This window comes from Babylonia areolata, chromosome 25, assembly GCF_041734735.1.
Source record: "Babylonia areolata isolate BAREFJ2019XMU chromosome 25, ASM4173473v1, whole genome shotgun sequence".
Taxonomy (NCBI): Eukaryota; Metazoa; Mollusca; class Gastropoda; order Neogastropoda; family Buccinidae; genus Babylonia; species Babylonia areolata.
The window spans coordinates 5,734,340-5,758,821 of NC_134900.1; the positions used below are offsets into that span (position 1 = coordinate 5,734,340).

The window sequence follows — 24,482 nt, forward strand, 5'->3', positions numbered from 1 at the left end:
CTTTGTGTTGTGTTGTGGTCCGTGCACTGTTCAGGGCACTAGCTCAGGAGCATTAGCAAACAAGTCAACAATATCTCTTTTAGAGACAATATAATAAAGTTGTATCAGCAAATATGTCAACGGTTTCTCTTATGGAGATAATAAAGTTGTATCGGCAAACATGTCAGTAATTTCTCTCATAGAGATAGTAAAGTTGTATCAGCAAACAGGTCAACAAATTCTCACGTAAAGATGATTAAGCTGAATCAGCAAACATGTCAACAATGTCTCATTTGGAGAAAATAAAGTTGTATCAGCAAACATGTCAACAATGTCTCTTTTGGAGAAAATAAAGTTGTATCAGCAAACGTGCTGACAATTTCTCTTTTGGAGAAAATAAAGTTGTATCAGCAAACATGTCGACAATTTCTCTTTTAGAGACACTTGAGTTGTATCAGCAAATATGTCAATAATTTTTCTTTTAGAGATTATTAAGTGTTCTTTATTCAACAAGTTTTTTAGATAATAAAATATTCTCATTATCTTGTGTTGTGGTTCATGCGCTGTTCTGGGCACTAACTCAGTAGCATCAGGAAACATGTCATCAGTTTCTCTTTTAGTGATATTATAGTTTTATCTGGAAACATGTCAACAGTTTCTCTTTTAGTGGTATTATAGTTCTATCTGGAAACATGTCAACAGTTTCTCATTTTAGAGATTGAAAAGTTGCACCAGCAAACGTATCAACAACTTGTCTTTCAGAGATCATGAAGTATTCTTGTATCTCGTGTTGTGGTTCGTGCACTGTCAAGAGCATGTGCTGGCTCATTAACATGCATGCGACTGACCATGTTGTCCTTGCCTTGCCAGTGCCCAGGGCTCTCACTTAAGAGTGTAAGGTTCTGAGTGATCGATGCCTGTCTGCAGACATACACAGTCTGTGACTGGATGCCAAGAAACAGATGCTATCCAACACCTGCAGTTCTGGGACATGCACCAGGAAACAGTGCACACAGGCAACACAGGAAGGGAGCCAGCGAATGGGGAACCCTGATGTGTCTTGTACAGTCTCTGTGCACAACACTACTGTAGTAAATATACTGACAAAAGAAAAATGTTACATACAATAATTCCTGCTTAGAGGAATAAAGCCCACTACTGTAGTAGATATACTGACCAAAAAGGACATCACATAATTCCTGCTTAGAGGAATGAAGCTGAATTCTTACTGTACTTTGCAAGAAATTGAATATCTACTTGTAGAAATGCACACACCCATTCATTCACTCCATGTTTTTCAAGCTGTTTGTTCAATGGATTCAGTTTTATGTGGTTTAAGCAACCACAGATGGTTTCAAGACTTTTGTTATTGGAATAAAATTCAGAACACTGGACACTAGGTACAGACAACTGCATTTGCATATTAGTCAATGGATACAGCACACTGGACACCAGCTGCAGACAACTGTATTTGCATATTAATGGATTCGGCAAGATTAAAAATATACACAGCTTTATTCTATGCAACCATTCTGACACTCAACACCAAAATGTGATGATTATATATGAAACAGACACCAGACTAAGAACTGAGACATTGGTAGATCTCAACTGAGAGAAAAACTCAATACTGAATGTTGCCAACTTTGATTGTGAAGAAAAGTCAAAGTGGAATATCAGACATTGTTTTAACTAGGACAAAACAGATCTTAAAACATCAGATATGATCATAAAATCCAGGAAACAATATCACAATGATGACTTGTAAGAATAAAAAAACATCTAATGTACCAACTGGAAGACAGTACAGGATAAATTTCTCAGCAAAACTACACAGAAATTCTGTGACCTGGAAGATGGAAGACTTTCGTTTATATGTATAAAACTAGAAGGCAGTTGCGTGTTCACTAACCAAGCACTTTCATGTTAAGTCAAATGTATAAGAGGCACAAAGCAGTGAAATAGCCCCTCCCACACTCTATACATGGACATACGCATTCACATAGAAGTGCATTTATAACATGGACTCACACACTGCATGTGCACACATTCATACAGACACTTACAAACACATACACACCTATGTCTTATAAAAAGCAGTGCAAAAAAGACTGCACTGTGTCGATTTACAATGCACAAAAAAACCTCATGCACCTCTTCTCTTTGTTTTTAAAGAGTAACCAGTCTGGAAAAAAAAGAAAGAGATGTTCAAAGAAGATGTGGAGTCAGACCAGTGCATTGACAACATTACTATTACTCAGAAGCCAAAAAAATATTCAGCAACAGTGATCAACGATATAGTGCGTTGCGTACATCATCATAGTTGTGAGCCATAAAACTGGGAAATGCTGTGTAAAATGTCAGCGTCATTAATCAAAACACAGAGTGAATAATTCTCTGTCAGAATTAACCCTATGACTGACACAGGCAGGTTTCAGTCAAAAGGTATGTGGTGTTCATGACAAAGGATGGTTTGTGATTTATGTTCACAACTCTTCTTTCTTTTAATTTTTCTACACAATTAGCATCTACTGTAATTGAACAGTTCAACACATCAAAAAAAAAAAAAAAAAAAAAAGTTATGTCAACCCAGTCAGCAAACCTGCCAAGATCTTGGGCAAGAGCAGATTTTTGTTTTTAATTTACACACACAAAAAAAAACAATTGTGGGCTTCATCTGATAACCTGAATAACCAGTCATCTTGTGAACAGATATGCAAAGATGAATGACAGAGGCTTTAATGCTTGCTCCAAAGACATGGTTTTCACTTGGCAGGTATGTACAAGTAGAAAACTGTGATATGGTTTAACTGAATGCTGCAACCATCCAAAACTGCAGAGCAACAGTACAAAATAGTTATCATCTTGTCGTTCAAAGAAAGTGTTCAAAGTAAAGTCGACGTCACACTGGAGTCAATGAAGTTAAACTATGTAACAGAGGAGACAACCAATCCCACAAAAAACCAACAACCCAGCAACGAACGATTTCCATGCTTAAAGAACAGCAGCTAAGAGCAAGCTTTTTACTCACCAGTCGAACTCTTCCCACTTCCCCTTCCCCCCACCTTCCATACAACACAACACACGCTTACAATCACACACACACACACACACTCACACACGCACACACACACACACAGTACCTATGTCACAGAAATAGGTTCCCTAAAGGTGACGGCATTGGGTTTCCCCAGGTCTGGGTGGCGGGCGGAGGAGAGAATGGTGTTGCCGTGTGACTCAGCCCTGCTGTCTGCAGTCTGTCGCACCAGCAGACTGACGTCATCTTGGTTGACCCCGAGGGCCCGGGGTGTCGCACTGCTGGGGTAGGTCATGCCGTAGTAGGAGTGGTAGCGATTGGCTCGTGCCATCTTGGCCGCAATCACAGATGCCAACACTTGAGCTCCCTCCGTCTTCTGGCCGCGGCGAGACGGGTAGCTGTAAGTTTCAGTTTCAAGGTGGTGTCAAAGGGAGTGGACTCACTCATATAAACATCACTACATCTGCTTTAAGAAAATACGGGAGCAGATCCCAATAAACCCAGCACACTGGTCAGTCCTTAACTCTACCACATGCCTGCTACAACTCCCCTAGACCTGCACTACATGAGACTACTGCAGTAAAAAAAAATCTTTTAAAATAGGGTGGTTCACTTAAACAATAAAAATTGATGGAATATTGTTGATTTGACCACTCGATAAAAGCATCATCTTCATGCTTCTAGCATCTGTAAATGGTTCAGCTTAGAACACCAACTGTACCAAGCAAGAATAAACTAACTTAGTACAGGGTGCTGGTACACGAAGACGTGTACCTGGTCCACAGGAGAAGTAATCATGTTACAAGTTAACTCGTACCTGGAGTAGAACTGAGTTAAGAACCTGCTCTAGGAATATACGATACAACCTAAAACAACCAACAATGAAAAAAGAAAAAAAAAAGAGGAAAATAAACAGATAAGTAAATGTATTAAAACTGATCAAATGCGAGGTACAATGAGGATGAAGGATACATGATTACTGCAAGAATAACCAAAACAGACTGGTTCACTTGTCTATCTTGTGAACACTGAACGGCACACAGTCATGACAGGACTTCGGATGCAGTCTGTAAAATAATGTGAAAGACAGCAAAACAAAGGCAGAAAAGAGGAGGTTGGATTTTTTTTTTTTTTTATTTTTTTATATATATATAAAGTGAGAGAAAAAGATTTTGTTATTCCAAAGATGAAGATTTTTTTTTTTTCAAAAAGTTTTGAAAAGAAATAGATTCAGTCTGCATCAAGGCATTATCATGTACAGGGGGTTCAAGTTCGAACAGGAATCAGTATAGTACTGTACTGCACAACCTCCCTTTACTGCATAAGTAATAAGGAAAAAAACACACTGAGTACATGTGTATATGTATATTTTGTTCAATGCTGTTAGAAGGGCAGCTTCTCTGTGTGTCCGGTCAATTCTCAACAGTCAGTTTGAGGATTTGGTAAGAGGTCTGTCTGTGAGCTGCTGCCATCTCACCACTTTTAGAAAAATATTTACATACATGTTGAGTGTACTTAACTATGTCCCAGTTGAGGTATCTTAACTAAGTGTGCCAGCTGGGTATATTTGCCTATGTGTATCAGATGTGTATACTTTTTCCTAAGTGTACAAGTTGGGTATACTTGCCTTTGTGTATTAGCTGGGTATACTGATGTACACATACTTTTTTCCAGAGTGAACAAGTTTGGTTTACTTTAATGTGCATACCAGTTGGGAATACTACCTATGTGTACTAGCTGGGTATACTTATCTCAGTGTACTAGCTGGGTATGCTTACTTAAGTGTACTAGTGGGGTATACTTACCAATGCATGTTAGTTCGGTATACTTACCTATATGTACTAGTTAGTATACTTGCCTATGTATCAGTTGGGTATACTAAGTGCACTGGTTGTTTATACTCATGTAAATGTGCTAGTCTGGAATAATTACAGAAGTGTACCAGCTGAGATTACTCATCGGCACCTAAGTGTACTAGTTGGGTATAGTTACCTAAGTATATGAGTTGGGTACTATTAAGTTGAGTATACACATGTGTACTGGTTGGAAATACTTTACCTGTGTATACTGGTGGGGTATCTGCCCGGCACAAGGTAGAAGGCAGACTTGGTTGGATATACTTTACCTGTGTATACTGGTGGGGTATCTGCCCGGCACATGGTAGAAGGCAGACTTGGTTGGATATACTTTACCTGTGTATACTGGTGGGGTATCTGCCCGGCACATGGTAGAAGGCAGACTTGGTTGGATATACTTTACCTGTGTATACTGGTGGGGTATCTGCCCGGCACATGGTAGAAGGCAGACTTGGTTGGATATACTTTACCTGTGTATACTGGTGGGGTATCTGCCCAGCACATGGCAGAAGTCAGGCTTGGTTGGATATACTTTACCTGTGTGTACTGGTGGGGTATCTGCCTGGCACATGGTAGAAGGCAGACTTGTGGTGCACTTTGGGGTGGATGTTCTCACGTGGACAGGCTGGAGGCCCCACCAGGGACAGGATGTCGGAGTGTGGCCCGCTGAGGCACTTTGTGTTGGGCACGATGTCGTACGGACCTGGCATCGTGCAGCGGCTGACATGACTTCCGACACTGCTGGCCGTGGTTCGGGCACTCCATGAAGGTCGGCCCTGGTCCTCCCACCGCTCCCCCCCTCTCCGGCCTGGCCGCGCCTTCTGCGGGCTGCCGCTGCCGTTGGTGGCAACGGTGGCGTAGTGCTGGAAGAGGCGGTGGGGCGTGGACTGGGGGCGGATCTTTGCGTTCTTCTTAGCCTTGCTGTGGGTGGGCTCCTCTCCGATGATGATGGTTCCGTCCTGCAGGTGTACGGCGAAACTGTCCAGGTGAGGGGTGTCCACTTCGTCTGTGTCCTCACCTGGGCACCATCAGAAACTGATTTCAAGCGGCTGGCTGCAGCTGATAGAAGTTCGGTGTCATGTTGCTGCTAGAAAGGTTTACCTCATGGACAGGATCTGTAATTGTTGATATTTTACTTTCTGCAGTCAAAAAGGTTCTCTGTGTATCTAGGTGATACCACTGATTATCAATATGAACCTAACAACATCACAAGAACAACAGAGTCGTCACAATAACCAAGAGATGGGAAACAAACTGGAAGCAATTTCAAAGACTGAAGGAGAAGACTGGTTATAGCATGATCTCACGTTTCTATCTTGAAGCCAACAGCAGATTTTGTCTTTATTTTCTGTCAGGAATGCACACAGACAGCTTAAACTAAAACAGAGTTAAGAAAGTGTTGAGCAAGCTTGGAAACACAAACACACATGCATAAGATTTACTCAAATGCTGAACATTTATTTGTGTGTATAGTTCAGTGAATGCAGATTGAAATAGACAAGCAAAGGCATTGTGTTGACCTGGATGCATATCACAGATCTGGAGTTACAGTTCTGGCTGAAGGATTCAATGGTATATGTGAATCTCATAGTGTGAGCTCTTTTTCCTATCTATAATATTCTGTGTTTTTTTTACATATTCTATTTCTTCCATAATCTTAAAGGAAACATGACACCATTCATAGGATCATGTTGTGAATATGGCCAGAAGGATTAAGTCTGAGGATTTCTCACAGGAAATGTTGTTCTGTTTTCATATTATTTATAAAGATAGTAAAACAATTTTAAAAAGGAAAACAAGAGAGGTAAGGCCTTCAAGACTCACTGGTGATACACTTAAAAAAAAAAAAAAAAAATCTAATCTTTAAAATGTGTTCTGTATTTGTTATTATAAAGCTTCGGGTTTATAAAAGAAAAAGAAAAAAAAAAGTCCTAACGGCAGATTCAAACCCCACGTGTTCGGGTGAGAAGAAACTGTCTTACCCATTACACTATCGTGGCTTCTTAACTGACGTTCAAAAATATAACATTTAAACATGCTTTTTTAAAGGGCGATAAATCGATTGCGGTATTCGCTGTGAGAACACTGTTTAAATCATATTATTCTGGTGTATCTTGGGCATTCAAAAAATCTTTAAGGGCAATTAAAAATTCTTTTTAAGTCCGCGGTAAAGGAGACATGGCTATCACCGCAATCACACTGCGACGTTTAGCCGTTTTCTCTGGATCTAGATAGATGTACAAGTTTAGTTACACCCGGTTGATATGCTCGATTCAATTTCTGTTTTATGTTCATTCTAGTTTTATAGTTTATAGTTGATATGAAAATTGAGTATTTTGTTAAACTAATAACATGTAGAGCCAAGTACAAGTACTTCTAAACATCGTATGAAGTGAAAAGGACTTCATTTTGAAGACAAGTCAAGACTGGAAATTTTTACGTTTCATCAATTCAAGGGTATCAACTCTCATGGTTTATTATTTTTAACTGTGAATTCCGACTGATACTGTGGATATTTTTATGGCAGTTTGGGGCATAATCCAGTAAGTGATGAGGTGTTCACAAATCTTTCTCTGAATGAATATTTAACGGTCTCCTTCTCCAACTTTCCATCACATGTTATCGTGTATGGTCGATTGAACAGGCAGGTCAACAACTTGAAACAAAATGGCGTCGTTCGCGTTCGTGAAGAATTTGAGCACGCGCCTTGAATATGTATAAATATGTGTATGCAATTGATTTTTGCCCATGACCTTCAGGGCTCAGCCAATAGATCTATAAAGTCCACTCGTCGTATTGATTTTAGCATTTTCCGAAAAAGACCACTTGGGCGAATTAACATAGTGAAAGCCCTGTACACTGAGAGTAAAACACACAAGCTTTTTATGTATTGAGTATAATTTCAAAATGTAATGTTTTAGATGAGAAAGATCAGTTTAAAGCAAATTAAGCCCCCTAGCAATAATTAGAGATTAATTTCCCTTTTTTACTATCTGCACCAAAGACATGCAAAATAAATATAACTTCCATGCTTAGCAAAAGAAGTTCCTGTTTGAACAAAAAATGATAAAAATGACTGCTCTTGTTGTGTCAGAATATCAGATCAAAGTGCCAAATTTAGAGAATAAAAAAAAATATATATATATAACTGTAAATTCAGTTTGCATATAATTTGGCTTCTTTTTTTTAAATTTTTTGTGCCCATCCCAGAGGTGCAATATTGTTTTAAACAAGATGACTGGAAAGAACTGAATTTTTCCTATCTTTATGCCAAATTTGATGTCAACTGACAAAGTATTTGCAGAGAAAATGGCAATGTTAAAGTTTCCCTCACAATACACCTTTCTGATTGTAACAGCATGTTCATTGTAAAAGTTTCTTATGCTGCAGCATGCTGCCTGTGACCAAACTGAATGTATGTTTGGTCTCACCTGTTGTGTGATGCTTTATGCAAGTCAATCGTTCCAACTGGTAAACTGATGCGGGATTGACAGCGACTGAAGTTTAATTCCTTTTTGTAACACACTTCATGTGTCATTATTAGTTGTGTGTCAGAATAACATGAACTAAACACTTTCATTTCCTCACTCCCCCCACCCCCACCCCCCCAAACTGCCCCCCTGTAGACTTGTCATTGAGAGGGATACTGATGGAAAACCTTTGAGTGTCTTGTGAGTTGTGTATCAAACCTACTCCACCATCACTATAATGTGTGGCAATATCAGTATGTGCTTTACCCGACAACCGTTGATGGAAAACCTTCACATAACTTGTGAGGTGTGTATCTGACCTGCTCAGCCAACACTACTACAGCATGTGACCATGACCTTGTGTGGATGAAAGCAACCACCAAAGGAAAACCTTCATGTATTGTGGATTTTTTGTTTATTGTGGATTTTTATTTGACTTGTTTTAATCTCTTTTAATAGTATGCCTGATCTGAATCATGTTTGTGTTTATAATGAGTCGTGAGTGATTGCACAAATTGATTTCCATGTGTATTGATAAGGTATTTTCTGTGTGGCTAACATTGATGGAAAATCCTCATGTATCTACCCAGCCATCACCATGACCATGACTGTGTGGTTGTCATTAAAGGAAATCGTGTATCTACCCAGCCATCACCATAAGGTGTGACCATGACTGTGTGTGACTGACACAGTGACCAACCTGCAGCGTGGCGTGGCTCCAATTTTCCATCGTCACCATCAACCACCTCCCCCAGGTCCAGGTCCAGCACCACGGTACGAGTGTTGCCGCTGCTCCCCCTTCCCCGCGCCTCGTCCCCCATGGGGGTGCTGGTTCCTGGGCGCTGGGTTCCCACCTGCTCCCCCTCCTCCTCCTTCCCCACCTCGTCCTCCTGGTCCAGATCCAGGCGGACCTCCACCGGCATGGACTTGGCGGACCACCCCACACTCATGCTGCCTACCCGCCCGCCCACCACAGAGGATGCAGCTGAGGTCAGCCGTGACCCCCTGCCCTTGGAGGACACAGGTCGCGACGCCAGCAGTCGCTCCGAGGCCGTCATCAAGGACATGGCCGATGACATCATAGAGTCAGGTCGGTTGTGTAGGAGGACCTTCTCCCGGCTGACGGAGCGGATGTCCAGGCCTCCCAGGTCTCCCTTCTGCGGGGAGGACGCACTTCTGGAGTACTGGCCCGCCCGGCTGCCCATGTGGGGGAGCCGCAAGTCTCGCTGGGGCATGAGGGCAATGTGCTGGGGGTGCTCAGAGCGTGAGGACGAGGCGTCACCCTGGCCCAGCTGCAGGGATAGTTCCACACGACGCACACTGCTTCGGGCCGCCTTCGTGCTGGCGTCGTCTGCACCTGTTGGTCACACAGGGCTTGGGCTCAGTAGGGGTGCACAGTGTTACTCCAGCAGCAGAATAATGTGACAAAGGTTGTGATTTAACTCTGCAACTACAGTATGGATACAAATACACAACAAAATCAACAATAAACAGTATACTTCAGTGGAGCTGTGAGCTAAACGGTGCATAATATGATGTTGTTCCTTCAGATTCAAAGATGACCATGGCTTCAAGATTTGGATGGAAGATCAGTGGCTGTGGGTACGGAGACGACTGATGAGGCCAATGCGAGCCCTGAAGGCTTGCCCACATGTGGGACACAAGTGAGTGGGTGCTGTCGTGGCAGAGGATGCTGCTTGGGCCTTGCACACAGCACGCTTTCATTGCACCTCGGTAATGTGCCTGGCTTCAGCTGCACATGTTCCTGTGGTGACCTTGCTATGCCAAGCTGGATGGTCCAGAGCAAGCATCTCCCATGTGTTGATGTTGATGCCCAGGTCTTTGAGAGACCCTTTGAGGCAGTCTTTGTAGCGTTTTTTCTGCCCTCCAACTGAATGCTTGCTCTGACACAGTTCTCTGTACAACAGCTGCTTAGGCAGTCAACTGTCTGGTATTCTGACCACATGTCCAGCCTACCTGGCTTGGGCTTTCTGCAGGAGGGTGTAGATGCTGCAGAGGCCAGCTGGTTCCAAGACTTCTGTGTCAGGGACTTTGTCCTGCCACCTGATGTGGAGGAGTCTGCAGAGACAGCTCAGGTGGAAGCGATTGAGCTGATTGGTGTGTCTGCTGTAGACAGTCCAGGTCTTGCTGGCGTAGAGGATGTTAAGGACCACTGCACAGTAGACCTTCAGCTTGGTGGTAGCGATGAGTCCTCTCCACTCCCAGACGTTCTCACAGTCTCTCTCAAATATACCAACAGTATAATGACACTGTGTGTGCTCATCAACTGACTGAAAATAAAGGGGGTGACATTCAATCTGCAGTCATCCAAGACCATTATGTGGGTACTGCTGAGTCTTACAAATTCTGGATCCATCATGAACGACAGTTGACACCTGTTGTAGGAAGTCCAACCAAAGAAACTGCATATCTTATGTATTCAGCTGTAAACCTGACAGTGTGTGTGTGTGTGTGTGTGTATGTGCAGGAGCAGATGTGCATGTAAGTATGCATACGTTTTAACAAATTATTTTTTACCATCAGAATTTTTGGATTTCCATGTCAGATTTATGCATTTTCACTGTGATTTCTGTACAACATAAGTATTAATGCCCAACATCAATGTGGCGTGTATAAGGCATGGTGGGAAGAGACCAGGGAAACAATAAATTTCAATATCTTTAGCAAGGTAATGAAACAAAAACATGTGAACAAGCTAAAAGAACGTAACATGCCTTTCAGCTGGTGAAGGAGAATCAGGGGATGGACTTGATCCAGAACAGCCCTGATAATTATGGCCCTGTGTTGTCAGCTGGGATGTAAGCAACAAAGATAAGTAAACAAACTGACCCAGAACCGTGGTACGTATGTCCAAGGAGCGTTGCAGCAGCTTCCGAGCCTCCATCTTGGAGCTGCGTGGTTCTTCCTCTGCTACCAGTCCTCCTGCAATCATTCATGCCATCACATGAAGTGTCTCTGAACACATCTGACAGGACTACAAGTGCAGTTTTTGTATCTCTCTCTCTCTCTCTCTCACACACACACATGTCGAAAACAAGTATCCATTGTCAGTCTGCTAAGGAAGCTTTACAGTGAAGTCCGGATGTAGTGATAGCCCTCGGGACCAAATTTTTTTATCACTACATCCGGACTATTACTACATCCGGATGTCCGGTTATAGTGATATTTTTGCAGGTTTTATCACTACATCCGGACGTCCGGTTATAGTGATATTTTTGTAGGTTTTATCACTACATCCGGCCAATCGCTTGTAGTTGTAGTGATATCTTCAAAGCTTTTATTGCTACATGCGGCGGCACATTTGGTAAACTAGCTTCAAGGCAGTAATAAGGTGATTTTGGAACCACTATTGATTTCGTTTTGTGACGTTTCTTCTGTCGTCTTTGTCAGGCTTGCAAATGTCCTGTGTTAACCTACCCCCGTCCTAGCAGTTCAACAGCCGGTGTGTGTGTGTGTGTGTGTGTGTGTGCGTGCGTGCGTGGGCTGGCTTCATATGTCACTGGTAAATTCTTTATCCCTTTAAAGCAGCGAGGGCAACGGAATTTTCCAATGACCAGCAGAGGACGTTTTTCAGTCCCTGTCATGTTGCAGCACATCGCTATTGTGACTCTTTCTTTGGATAACTTCCCCCCATGACATTTTTCTGCTTTGAATTCAAATGTGCGGTCTGGCAGCAGGCGCCAAAAAAGTCCACTTTCGTCCATGTTGAAAATGTCATTTTCATCATACTCGCTTAGAAGAGGCAAAAGGACATCACTGACCCAACTATCTGTGGCACACTCATCAACGCTGTTTCTCTCACCGCTGATTTTTCTGAACGTCATGCCGTGTCGAGTAGTGAAGCGCTTAACCCAACTTTCGGAACATGTCCAGTCACTCAACCCAATTTCCTTGGCAAACTGTTCTGCCTTCAACCGCAACACAGAGCCATTGACTGGCATGTTGTTGGCCCTTGCCATTCGAAACCAATCCAACAGTGCACTGTCTACTTTCGGTTCCCCAGGGCATCTCTCGCGCTTCCTCTTCGCACTCGTCTCACCACTATAAAACTTCTGCTTTAATTGTTCACCATTTTTCACAATAGTGCATGCTGTTGACTGTGCAACCTTGTACTTCTTCGCTATTTCCGTCTGTGTACGTTGTTTTGTTTCAATGTCTTTCAAGAGATCAATCTTCCGCTTCAGGGTAAGCACATTGCGTTGCTGGCGTTTGCTCGCCATTTTGGTAAAGGGAGATTACTCTCGAACATTATCACTACAGCCGGACTTTAGCTTCCCCGGGACTTGAAAATAGTATCACTACAAGCGGACTATCACTATATCCGGCCTGAAAAATATCACTACAACCGGACTAAGTTAACAAAGAACATGAACAACTGGGACCGGGACCCAGAAATTCTATTACTACAGCCGGACTGTCACTACATGGGTCTATCACTACAGCCGGACTTCACTGTATATAGTTAAGCAAAATATTTTTATATTACAATCTTTCCCAAACCCACAGACCACAATGTCAGGTTATTTCAACAGATATGTGTGTCAGATTTTATGCACAGAATAAACAAACTAATAACCCATTACTTTGATAAAGGTCACCACCATGCAGTCTGTGTTCAAAGTCAAAATTAATAACCAACAGTCGTGAACATTGCGAGAGTTGCAGCCCACAAATGACAAAGAAAGAAGACTATTGCTGACCCACCTAACTCTGCCAGAATATCGGCAACCTGGAGATGCGTAGAGCCCAGACACTGTTCGCTGACAGCGAGTGCCTTGCGGTACAGTGACTCTGCTTCTTGGCGCTGATCAGTGCTGTTACAGACCACAACGCTTATAATCATGATGTGATATTTGTATGTTTTGTTATGTGTGCGTGTGTGTGTGTGACATGGCTGGAAAGAGGAAGGACAGTGAGTCCGAAACAAGCAAAGAGATTGAGTCATTTATAATGTTCTGTTAATGCTAGTATTTCTGTATTAATATGGGGTTTTTTTATCACACAGAGAGACAGAGAGAATGTTTGAGTCTTGCGTTTCATAAAAAAAAAATTCACATATTTAGTCCCCTTTATGTTTTTTTTTTTTTTAACTCTTAGCCATCCTGGAAACTCCAGAGGTAAAATATAACCAAACTTAAGCCGTGAAAATCATGTCTGGAGAGTTTTAAACACACCTCAAGAAAAATATTAGCAATAGTCTTATCGTCAGCAATGGTTTTATATATATTTTTTTTTTTTCTTCTTCTTCTTCTTTTTTTCCTTTTTTGTTATTTTGTTTAAATAGCAAAAAAGTTGAATGCAAAAAATACTCTATATGTGGCCTTTCGAGTCCTTTTTTTATGGGAACCATTTCTGCAGCTTAAATTTCAGTTGCTATGATTGATGAGTTTATGTCAGTGTAATTGGTATTTAGTGCTGTCAGACTTGCAGAGCTGTAGAGGGTGGGATATACATGTACACAGTGTTCGTCTGTACCCACACATTGCACAGTGTAGTCTCTTAGTCAATTATTTCATTTGTCTGTGCTTGTGGGTAAGGAGGTGTAACACACACACACACACACACACACACACACACACACATATATATATATATTATATATATGCTTTTTATGATTTTTTGTTGTTGTTTGTTTGTTTATGATAATTATGACAATGCAATTGTTTGCCCTCTGAAATAGAAATGCCAACACTTATCTTCCTGAGACCTCTTCACAAAAAGTCTCTCAGCACTGTGTTTACACAAACTGTTGAAGTAGAAATGCCAACACTAGCTTCCTGAGACCTCTTCACAAAAAGTCTCTCAGCACTGTGTTTACACAAACTGTTGAAGTAGAAATGCCAACACTATCTTCCTGAGACCTCTTCACAAAAAGTCTCTCAGCACTGTGTTTACACAAACTGTTGAAGTAGAAATGCCAACACTAGCTTCCTGAGACCTCTTCACAAAAAGTCTCTCAGCACTGTGTTTACACCAACTGTGTCGTGTGGACACTGTGTACATACAGCTGCTCCCCCTGCTATTTCCAGGCCACTGTGGTATGCCTCTCAGTGTAGATATACACAATGTGCATGCATGCACACTTGCACACACACACACACACACACACACACACACACAATTTGTTTCCCAAGGGGGCGTCACAGCAAAATCCATTACACTACACCACACATGCTGGGCAGATGCCTGCCCCGCAGCATAACCCAATGCACTTTGTCATGCCTTGAGTGTATGCATATATATTTGTGTACCCATTGGAGTGGATTTCCTTCGCAGAATTTTGCCAGAAGACAACCCGTTATTGCCATGGGTTCTTTTTTCAGTGCGCCAAGTGCATGCTGCAGACGGGACCTCGATTCATCATCTAATCCGAATCACACACATGCACACACTCACTCACTTACTCACTAACCCACTTATCATTTAAAAACCTGTAATAACTGTTGATACAAAATAAACATGTGCACCTGTTTTTGGTGAGACATAATAGATATACAAACACATAACTTTTGGATATAAACATTTATAATTCTGTAACACTCACGCATCAGTGCACATGCATGTGTTTATGTGCATGTGTGTCTCTATGCACATATCTGACGATGTGTCTGTACATGTGAATATATATAAATCAGAATGAAAGTGTGTGTGTAGGCCAGCACTTGTTTTTACCCATGTAAAATGCATGTGTATCATGGCAAGACAGCAAAAAAACATACAGAAAAACATACTGTTTAATCTGTACAGAGTGACTGCGAAAATCCATGTAGAAAACGTACTGTTTACATCTGTACATAGTGACAGCACAAATACATAAATAAATTTTTTTTAAAAACACACACACAAAAACGTACTGTTTATGTCTGTACAGAATGACAACGCAAACCCAAATAGAAAAACACACTGCTTATATCTGTACAGAGTGACAGCAAAAATCTATACAGAAAGACGTACGGTTTATATCTGTACAGAGTGACGGCACAAACCCAGTCAGAAATCCATACTATTTATATCTGTAGGCTACAGAGTGACAGACAGGAAAAGTTACTACTTATTTCTAAAGAGAGTGACAGCACAAACCCATGTAGGAAAACGTACTAATATTCATGCAAAGTGAGTGACAGCACAAACCCACACAGAAATACACACTGTTTATCATACCTGTAGGCTACAGAATGACAGCACAATCACATGTAGGAAAAAGTTATTACTTATATCAATACATTGTGACAGCACACACCCGTGCAGAAATACGCATTGTTTATTATATATGTAGGCTACAGAGTGACTGCACAATAACATGCTGAAAAACATACAACTCATATCGTTACAGAGTGACAGCACAAACCCAGTCAGAAATACCCACTGTTTATATCACTACAGAGTGACTAGAGAAACCCTATCAGAAATACCCACTATTTATATCTGTACACAGTGACAGCACGAACCAAATCAGAAATACCCACTGTTTATATCACTACACAGTGACAGCACAAACCCTGTCAGAAATACCCACTGTTTATATCACTACACAGTGACAGCACAAACCCAGTCAGAAATACCCACTGTTTATATCACTACAGAGTGACAGCACAAACCCAGTCAGAAATACCCACTGTTTATATCACTACACAGTGACAGCACAAACCCAATCAGAAATACCCACTGTTTATATCACTACAGAGTGACAGCACAAACCCCGTCAGAAATACCCACTGTTTATATCACTACAGGGTGACAGCACAAACCCAATCAGAAATACCCACTGTTTATATCACTACACAGTGACAGCAGAAACCCCGTCAGAAATACCCACTGTTTATATCACTACACAGTGACAGCAGAAACCCAGTCAGAAATACCCACTGTTTATATCACTACACAGTGACAGCAGAAACCCCGTCAGAAATACCCACTGTTTATATCTGTACAGTGACAGCACAAACCCAGTCAGAAATACCAACTTTATATCACTACAGAGTGACAGCACAAACCCAATCAGAAATACCCACTGTTTATATCACTACACAGTGACAGCACAAACCCCGTCAGAAATACCCACTGTTTATATCACTACACAGTGACAGCACAAACCCAATCAGAAATACCCACTGTTTATATCACTACACAGTGACAGCACAAACCCAATCAGAAATACCCACTGTTTATATCACTACACAGTGACAGCACGAACCAAATCAGAAATACCCACTGTTTATATCACTACACAGTGACAGCACAAACCCAGTCAGAAATACCCACTGTTTATATCACTACACAGTGACAGCACAAACCCAATCAGAAATACCCACTGTTTATATCACTACAGAGTGACAGCAGAAACCCCGTCAGAAATACCCACTGTTTATATCACTACACAGTGACAGCACAAACCCAGTCAGAAATACCCACTGTTTATATCACTACACAGTGACAGAAGAAACCCCGTCAGAAATACCCACTGTTTATATCACTACACAGTGACAGCACAAACCCAGTCAGAAATACCCACTGTTTATATCACTACACAGTGACAGAAGAAACCCTGTCAGAAATACCCACTGTTTATATCACTACACAGTGACAGCACAAACCCAATCAGAAACACCCACTGTTTATATCTGTACAGTGACAGCACAAACCCCATCTGAAATACCCACTGTTTATATCACTACACAGTGACAGCACAAACCCCGTCAGAAATACCCACTGTTTATATCACTCCACAGTGACAGCACAAACCCCGTCAGAAATACCCACTGTTTATATCACTACACAGTGACAGCAGAAACCCAGTCAGAAATACCCACTGTTTATATCACTACACAGTGACAGCACAAACCCAATCAGAAATACCCACTGTTTATATCACTACAGAGTGACAGCACAAACCCCATCAGAAATACCCACTGTTTATATCACTACACAGTGACATCACAGAAATACCCACTGTTTATATCTGTACACGGTGGTGACCAGGCGGGCCAAAGCCAGCAGCACCGCGGCCACCTCCGGATGCTGTTGCCCGTGCCACTGCTTCCGTAATGCCAGGCACTGACGTAAGCCCACCTCCGATCGCGTCAGCTCTCCCAGCTGTCCCCTGATGAAGACGTACAAGCATTGTGAGTTCTTGGAATCTTGAATATGTCACTGTACATTCCTCTTTCTCCCTTCTCCTCCCTTCTCCTTCTTCTCTTCTCCTCCTCCTCCCTTCTCCTTCTTCTTCTGCTCCTCCTCCTCCCTTCTTCTTCTCCTCCCTTCTTCTCTTCTCCTCCTCCTCCTCCCTTCTCCTTCTTCTTCTGCTCCTCCTCCCTTCTTCTTCTCCTCCTCCTTATGCTCCTCATCCCTTCTCCTTCTGCTCCTCCTCCTTCTGCTCCTCCTCCCTTCTTCTTCTCCTCCTCCTCCTTATGCTCCTCCTCCCTTCTTCTTCTTCTTCTTCTTCTCCTCCTCCCTTCTCCTTCTTCTTCTGCTCCTCCTCCTTCTGCTCCTCCTCCCTTCTTCTTCTTCTCCTCCTCCTCCCTTCTCCTTCTTCTTCCGCTCCTCCTCCTCCTTCTGCTCCTCCTCCCTTCTCCTTCTTCTTCTGCTCCTCCTCCCTTCTTCTCCTCCTCCTCCTCCTTATGCTCCTCCTCCCTTCTTCTTCTTCTTCTCCTCCTCCCTCCTCCTTCTGCTCCTCCTCCTTCCGCTCCTCCTCCTCCTTCTGCTCCTCCTCCCTTCTCCTTCTTCTTCTGCTCCTCCTCCCTTCTTCTCCTCCTCCTCCTCCTTCTTCTTCTCTGGTTGGAGGACTGGGGGTAGTGGAAGAGTTAAGGCAGCCAGGAACTTTGTCTGCTCTGTTTCACTGACGATCCACCAGTGCCAGTCATCCCAAACACAGCCACACCCAGGCTTGTTTGCTCCCACAGTCCCGGTGCTGGCAGTCTACAGGGAGCTTTTGGATGAATGCTGAAAGCGCTTTGATCTGCCTTAACACGAAAGTTCGGCGCTGCATAAATGCATCAATTATTATTATTATTATCAATAGTAGTAGTAGTATATTACATGCATAGTCCTAGACAAAACACACACACACACACACACACAGCCACAATTCAACAGCGCAGGTAGCAGTATAGGCCAAGCGATGACTGGAAGAGAAAGAGAGAGCAGAGAACTCAGTGGCCGCTCCACTCCGTCGGCCGTCCTGCATACCTGTACAGCCCAAGGTGGAAGAGCAGCGAGGCCCGCAGCACGTGGTTACCGGTCAGGTGAGAGATGCTCTCTGTGGCTTCCTTCAGCAGCTCTCCCCCCTCCGCGACGTCCCCCTCCACCAGGTGTTGGTACCCATGGTGACCCAGCAACACGCCTGTCACACACACACATACACACACACATGTGTTTTAGAAAGTTCGTTAATGATTCCCTCACTGCTGTAAATTTAAGAGCGTTGATTATGATACCAAAACCTAAATCAAGAGTGGAAATAAGAGACAATTCAACTGACAGGGGAGACAGATAAGGCTGATGGAATGACCGAGATTAGTTACATCATTTCAAAACAAAAAGAAAAGAAAGAAAGAAAAATAGTGTCTGAACGTCTGAATAAAGCAAACCTTTTGTACCAAGTCTGAAGGTCAGTTCAGTTCAGTTCAGTTCAGTTACTCAAGGAGGAGTCACTGCACACGGACTAATCCATATACGCCAAGCAGATGCCTGACCAGCAGCGTAACCCAACGCGCTTAATCAGGCGGGGGTGGGGGTGGGGGGGGAGGACCGTGAAGGTCTGAAAGTGAACGTGGGGCCAACGGAAATTGAAGCAATCGAAAATTGTCAGAGCAACTCATTAATCAATCAACCCAGTTTTCCTTCAGAGGTGTCCATGTAAAGTGTTTTGTCGGTGTTCTTGATCCACATCGCGAATGTCTCGTTCCATGATTGAGTGCCCACTTGTTGAGTTGGCTGTAAGCAGGGGGTGATAAAGATCTACTTAACAATGCACTGTGCAAGAAAAACGAAGCAAACGAAAAACCTGACTGTACAAGCAGACAACGTTTCAAAAACACAAGGCCAGATATCCTTTCTTATCAGCTCCCCTCTGCGTGGAATAAACTGCATGAAACAATACAAAAAATAAAAAAAAGATATAACATAAAAAAAAACCCTCGAGGTTAAACACAATCCTAATGACCCGGCTTGAAAACCTATCAATCGATCGACGACCTTTTCCGTCGGTTGTAGTAATTCAAACCGACCGCATAATGTTCCAGATTGGTTTGTTTAATGTTCGACCTTCGCGCGGCACCGTGGCAATCGCGACTGCAGTGGTTTGAGTTCTTCACTGTAGCTTTTTTAGCTTTCCTTGTCATTTTAACTCTCGAGCGTGCACATGTGCGCTTAAGTGCGTTCAAGCGGTGTTGGTGTTGGTGTTGGCAGTAGTAGTAGTAGTTAGTTGTGGTTGTCTTCAATTTTACGTCTTTCCACTCTGTTCACAAAGACTGTTATTTACCACTCTAAGGTAAAAAGAAAAATGGGAAGGGAGTGAGGTGTGTGTGTGTGTGTGTGTGTGTGTGTGCACGCGCGTGTATGTGTGTGTGTGTGTGCGCACGCGTATAATTATCTCTGTGTGTGTGTGTGTGTGCACGCGCGCGTCTATCTGTGTGTGTGTGTGCGTGCGCGCACCTGTGTATGTGTGTGCGTGCGTGCGTGTGTGCGTGTGTGTGTGTGTGTTTATCTCTCCTTCGCTCTCTCTCCACGAGACAGACAGTCGATAGATTGGTGCAGTCACGCAATCAGCAACAGGATAAGAAGAAACAACAACAACAACAACAACAAAACCAAAAACCCCTGAGGTAACTGAACCAGTGTGCAGACAGCATTGAAACGTCATGCAGGTGCGGCACTGGGGCCAAAAGGTGTGCGTGCTGTAAGAGAACAAGTCAATCAACGGTTCAAACAGGTGAGAAAGCCCACCGTGGGTATACGTGCAATGGAGATCGGCCCTGGGAACGGGGTGAGAGGGTATAATACACTGGGTGCAACCAGCAACAGAAAAAAAAAGGAAAAAGAAAAAAAAAAGTACAAGCTGATTGAGTCAATTGACTGGAAGCCAGACAGTAGAACGTGTGTATTCGGACTGAAAAGACTTATTATGTTTCTTCTCTCTCTCTCTCTCTCTCTCTCTCTCTCAGTGTGGGACACTTCTAGCTTAGTGTTGCCAGAAATTAAGTGCTTTGGCTTCACAATGGGAATTTTATTACTACGTGTAACTAAATTCCCGCCCCTACCCCTTCTCTCCCCCTCTTTCTGTGATGTAAAAACTTAAACCTCTACTTCGTCTCCCTTACACCACGCGCGCGCGCGTGCACACACACACACACACACACACACACACACACACACCGACGTAAAGTGGTTTATTCCCATAACACACGATATTCAGTGTATCTTTTGATTCACCATTGAACACTAATCCATGAGTGTCCGCCGCCTTATCAGAGTCAAGCAACGCCGTAGCTGGGTACCCTGCAGATTTATATTGTGTTTTTTTTCCCCCCAGATAGCCTGAAACGCTTTCATATTAAAACAAAGACAAACCATATCAAACACACACACACACACACACACACACACACACACACACACACACACGGGCACAATAGCCGTGTGGTCAAAGCGTTGGACTTTCAATCTGAGGGTCCTGGGGTTCGCTCGGAATCTCGGTAACGGCGCCTGGTGGGTAAATGGTGGAGACTGTTTCTGATCTCCCAGGTCAACATATGTGCAGACCTGTTAGTACCTAAACCCTCTTCGTGTGTACACGTACGCAAAAGGTCAAAATTAATACGCACGTTAAAGATCCTGTAATCTATGTCAGCGTTAGGTCGGTTACGGAAAAAAGAACATACCCAGCATGCACACCCCCGAAAACGGAGTATGGCTGCCTGCATGGCGGGGTAAATAAACAAAATGATCATACCCGTAAAATGCTACATGTCTTTATGAGTATGTATGTGTGTATGACTGAAACATGATTGAATTACACGGCACAGGAAACGAATGATGAGCGCCCAATGGCAGCTGTCAGTTGGCTCTACCCAGATAGGCAGCCTGTTGTGCAAATGGCACCGTGTTTGTAAAGCGCTTAGAGCTTCATCTCCGACCGAGGATAGGCGCTATATAAGTGTCCATATCATTCTTTCATTCACATAGCCTTAAATGTTTTCACATTAAAACAATCACACACACACACACACACACACACACACACACACACACACGCATACACACACGCGCGCGCGTACTACTCTCTCTCTCTCTCTCTCTCTCTCGAGTGAAAGAGAGAGGGGGTGGGACTCTTATTCCACTCCCCTTTAACCTCAAAATCCCCCAATCCCATCAATCCATACACTCTCACACCTACATCGCGCCACCTTTTCATTTTCTTTTTTTTTTCTTTTTTTTTTTTCTTTTCTTTTCCTTTTTTCCCCCGTTTAACAATACTCTCAGTGAACAGACGTAAAAGGAAAGATTGATCACACACACACACACACACACACACACACACACACACAGAGTGTGTGTGTAAGACCCGGCAAGCCAAAATGGTAAGAGCATTGGGGATCCATGCCCAAATCCGTCCATGGTGGTTCTGTGTTCGCGGACAGCAACTGCTTCTTTCCTCCCTGGGAAGTAGGTTTCCCAGGTTTTTATATCACACGGTGTATACGACCGTTTTTTATTTCAGTTCCAGTTTCTCAAGGAGGCCGCGTCACTGTTCTCGGAAAAAAAACTCCACAAACGCCACACCACATCTATTGGGCGGAACCGGCGAATCTCCCCCTGCTGAAGGGTGGGTGTTTGTTTAGTGCTAAAAATTGCCGCTCCTGTTTCCGTAATCCACCTGAGCTGGTTCAATGACGGGATCTCTAACCTGTGTAGATCTCTGAATATATCTCCATATAGATCTCTAACATGCATACGCATGCCACGTCAGTGGTCCCCATCATCTGGTAATTCATGTCACCCAGTAGGTCACTACCTGCCGCATCTGTATGGGGAACGAACTCTTCCAGAAAATTCGGTCTGGATAGGGATGGGGGGCTCCTCCGCCAGATCTGACTTGCCCAGGACACACCCGCACGAAAGAAGGCCTTTAGCAGGCTTTGACACACAACCCGCGACAGTGCTGGAAGAATCTGTTGAACAGTTCTTTTGTGCGGCACCCCACTGACAGAGTTAAGGGAGGGGAGTGGGATGTTGGAGGTGGGGAGGGGGGGGGCCTGGGGGGAGGAAGAGAGAAGAAGAAGTGGTCGATTAGCAATAATCTGTGTGCCTGGTGAACAGTATGGGAAAAAAGTTGGGTTTTTTTTTTTTTTTTTTGGTCTGTTTTTTGTTGTTGTTGGTTGTGTGTGTGTGTGTGTGTGTGTGTGTGTGTGTGTGTTTCTTGTCTTTTGGTTGTGTATATGTGTGTGTGTTTTGTGTGTGTTTTTTTGTTGTTGTTTTTTCGGGGTGGGGGGGGCTTTTTCTTTCTATCATTTTTCTCTGCCTTCTCTTTCAGTTGTTTCCGTTTGTTAATTCTCAAATGATCTTTTCTATTTCCCCTTTCTTTTCCCCTGACGTCTTTCTCTCGATTATTTTCTTTTCACTGCCGGTTCTAATCTGAAAAGGACACCACCGCCCGCCTAAAAACAACAAGAAAACAGATGATAACGGAAAAGTGATGACGTAACTACGCAATTATGCTTGTTTATGCCGTTTGGACAACGGCGTTTTTCTCGTCGTGTACAGGTAATTCTGTATAAATTAGTCTGTTCATGCTTTTGTAAAGCGCTTTCTGTTCCGTTGGGTATGGGTAAGAAAACCATGAAGTAGTTTCTTTTTTCTTCTTATTATTATTATTATTATCATGATCATTAATATTATCATTATTATTCTATCATTGATATTATCATTAAAATGATAGCCAAGATGCAATAGCAATTTTACAATCACAGAAAACGCTCTTCCACAGTATTATGAAAAGAGACTGATTAGAACCAATTATAATATTGAACAGTGAACGTAACATCATCAATGTGGGAACTGAAGTGTTGCTGATATAGAAAAATATCGATAATTTGGCCAGTGTATAAACTTATTCGATTGTTAATCGTCATGGGATAAACAAAGGGCTGTATGTGTATCCTTCCTGCGTTTGTGCGAACTGAATTTGAATCGTACGTTGTTTTTATTCGTCACCAACAAAACATCTTTCATGAATTTATCGAACCAGAATTTTTAAAAAAATGAAACCAAAGCTTGCGGCAAACAGTCATTTGAAAAAAAACCCACAAAACAAACAAACAAACAAACAAAAAACAAGAAAAGAAATATGGATTATGTCGAAATTTTCCATGCTGGTGAGTAGAATACTATAAGTATTTATCATTATTTGCGAACTGCCAGTGTATTGAGAGGCTTTGAAGCCTAATTCAGAATTTTCGTTTAATTATTATTATTATTGTTATTGTGTGTGTGTGTGTGTGTGTGTGTGTGTGTGTGTGTGATTGCACGAGAGTATTTGAAAGATCGGGCTTGAGAAAATTCATTTTCATTTTTACATGAGATGTGAATTGTTCAAGTGTTATTCGAGTGACAGCTGTAAAGCCATTGAGTCAGTGAGAGTGGTGAAGGAGTGAAGGAGGGAAGAAGAGAGAGGAAGACAGAGAGTACTAAGAGGGAAGAGGAGAATATGGGGGGCGGGGGGGGGGGAGAGTTTAGGAAAGGGGGGAGGCAGAGAGAGGAAGACAGAGAGTACTAAGAGGGAAGAGGAGAATATGGGGGGCGGGGGGGGGGGGGGGGAAGAGTTTAGGAAAGGGAGGAGGCAGAGAGAGGAAGACAGAGAGTACTAAGAGGGAAGAGGAGAATATGGGGGGCCGGGGGGGTGGGGGGGGGGAGAGAGTATAGGAAAGGGGGAGACAGAGAGAGGAAGACAGAGAGTACTAAGAGGGATGAGGAGAATAGGGAGGGGGGGGGAGAGTTTAGGAAAGGGAGGAGACAGAGAGAGGAAGACAGAGAGTACTAAGAGGGAAGAGGAGAATATGTGGGGTGGGGGGAGTTTAGGAAAGGGGGGGGGGCAGAGAGAGGAAGACAGAGAGTACTAAGAGG

The 24,482-nt window shown here is 43.0% G+C and overlaps 1 protein-coding gene across 2 annotated transcripts in view; it reads right to left on the minus strand.

Moving 5' to 3' along the window:
- Positions 1-893: 893 nt before the first annotated feature.
- Positions 894-24,482, minus strand: part of LOC143299693 (uncharacterized) — a 55,694-nt gene continuing 32,105 nt past the window's right edge. For both annotated transcript variants that reach the window (XM_076613051.1, XM_076613050.1), the window contains exons 14-20: positions 18,549-18,702; positions 17,314-17,463; positions 13,068-13,177; positions 11,193-11,285; positions 9,043-9,699; positions 5,410-5,890; positions 894-3,414 (exon numbers count right to left, since the gene is read on the minus strand). In XM_076613051.1, coding sequence (XP_076469166.1) covers positions 3,123-3,414; positions 5,410-5,890; positions 9,043-9,699; positions 11,193-11,285; positions 13,068-13,177; positions 17,314-17,463; positions 18,549-18,702 — 1,937 coding nt within the window. In that variant the 3' untranslated portion in view covers positions 894-3,122. The remainder of the gene's footprint in view (positions 3,415-5,409; positions 5,891-9,042; positions 9,700-11,192; positions 11,286-13,067; positions 13,178-17,313; positions 17,464-18,548; positions 18,703-24,482) is intronic.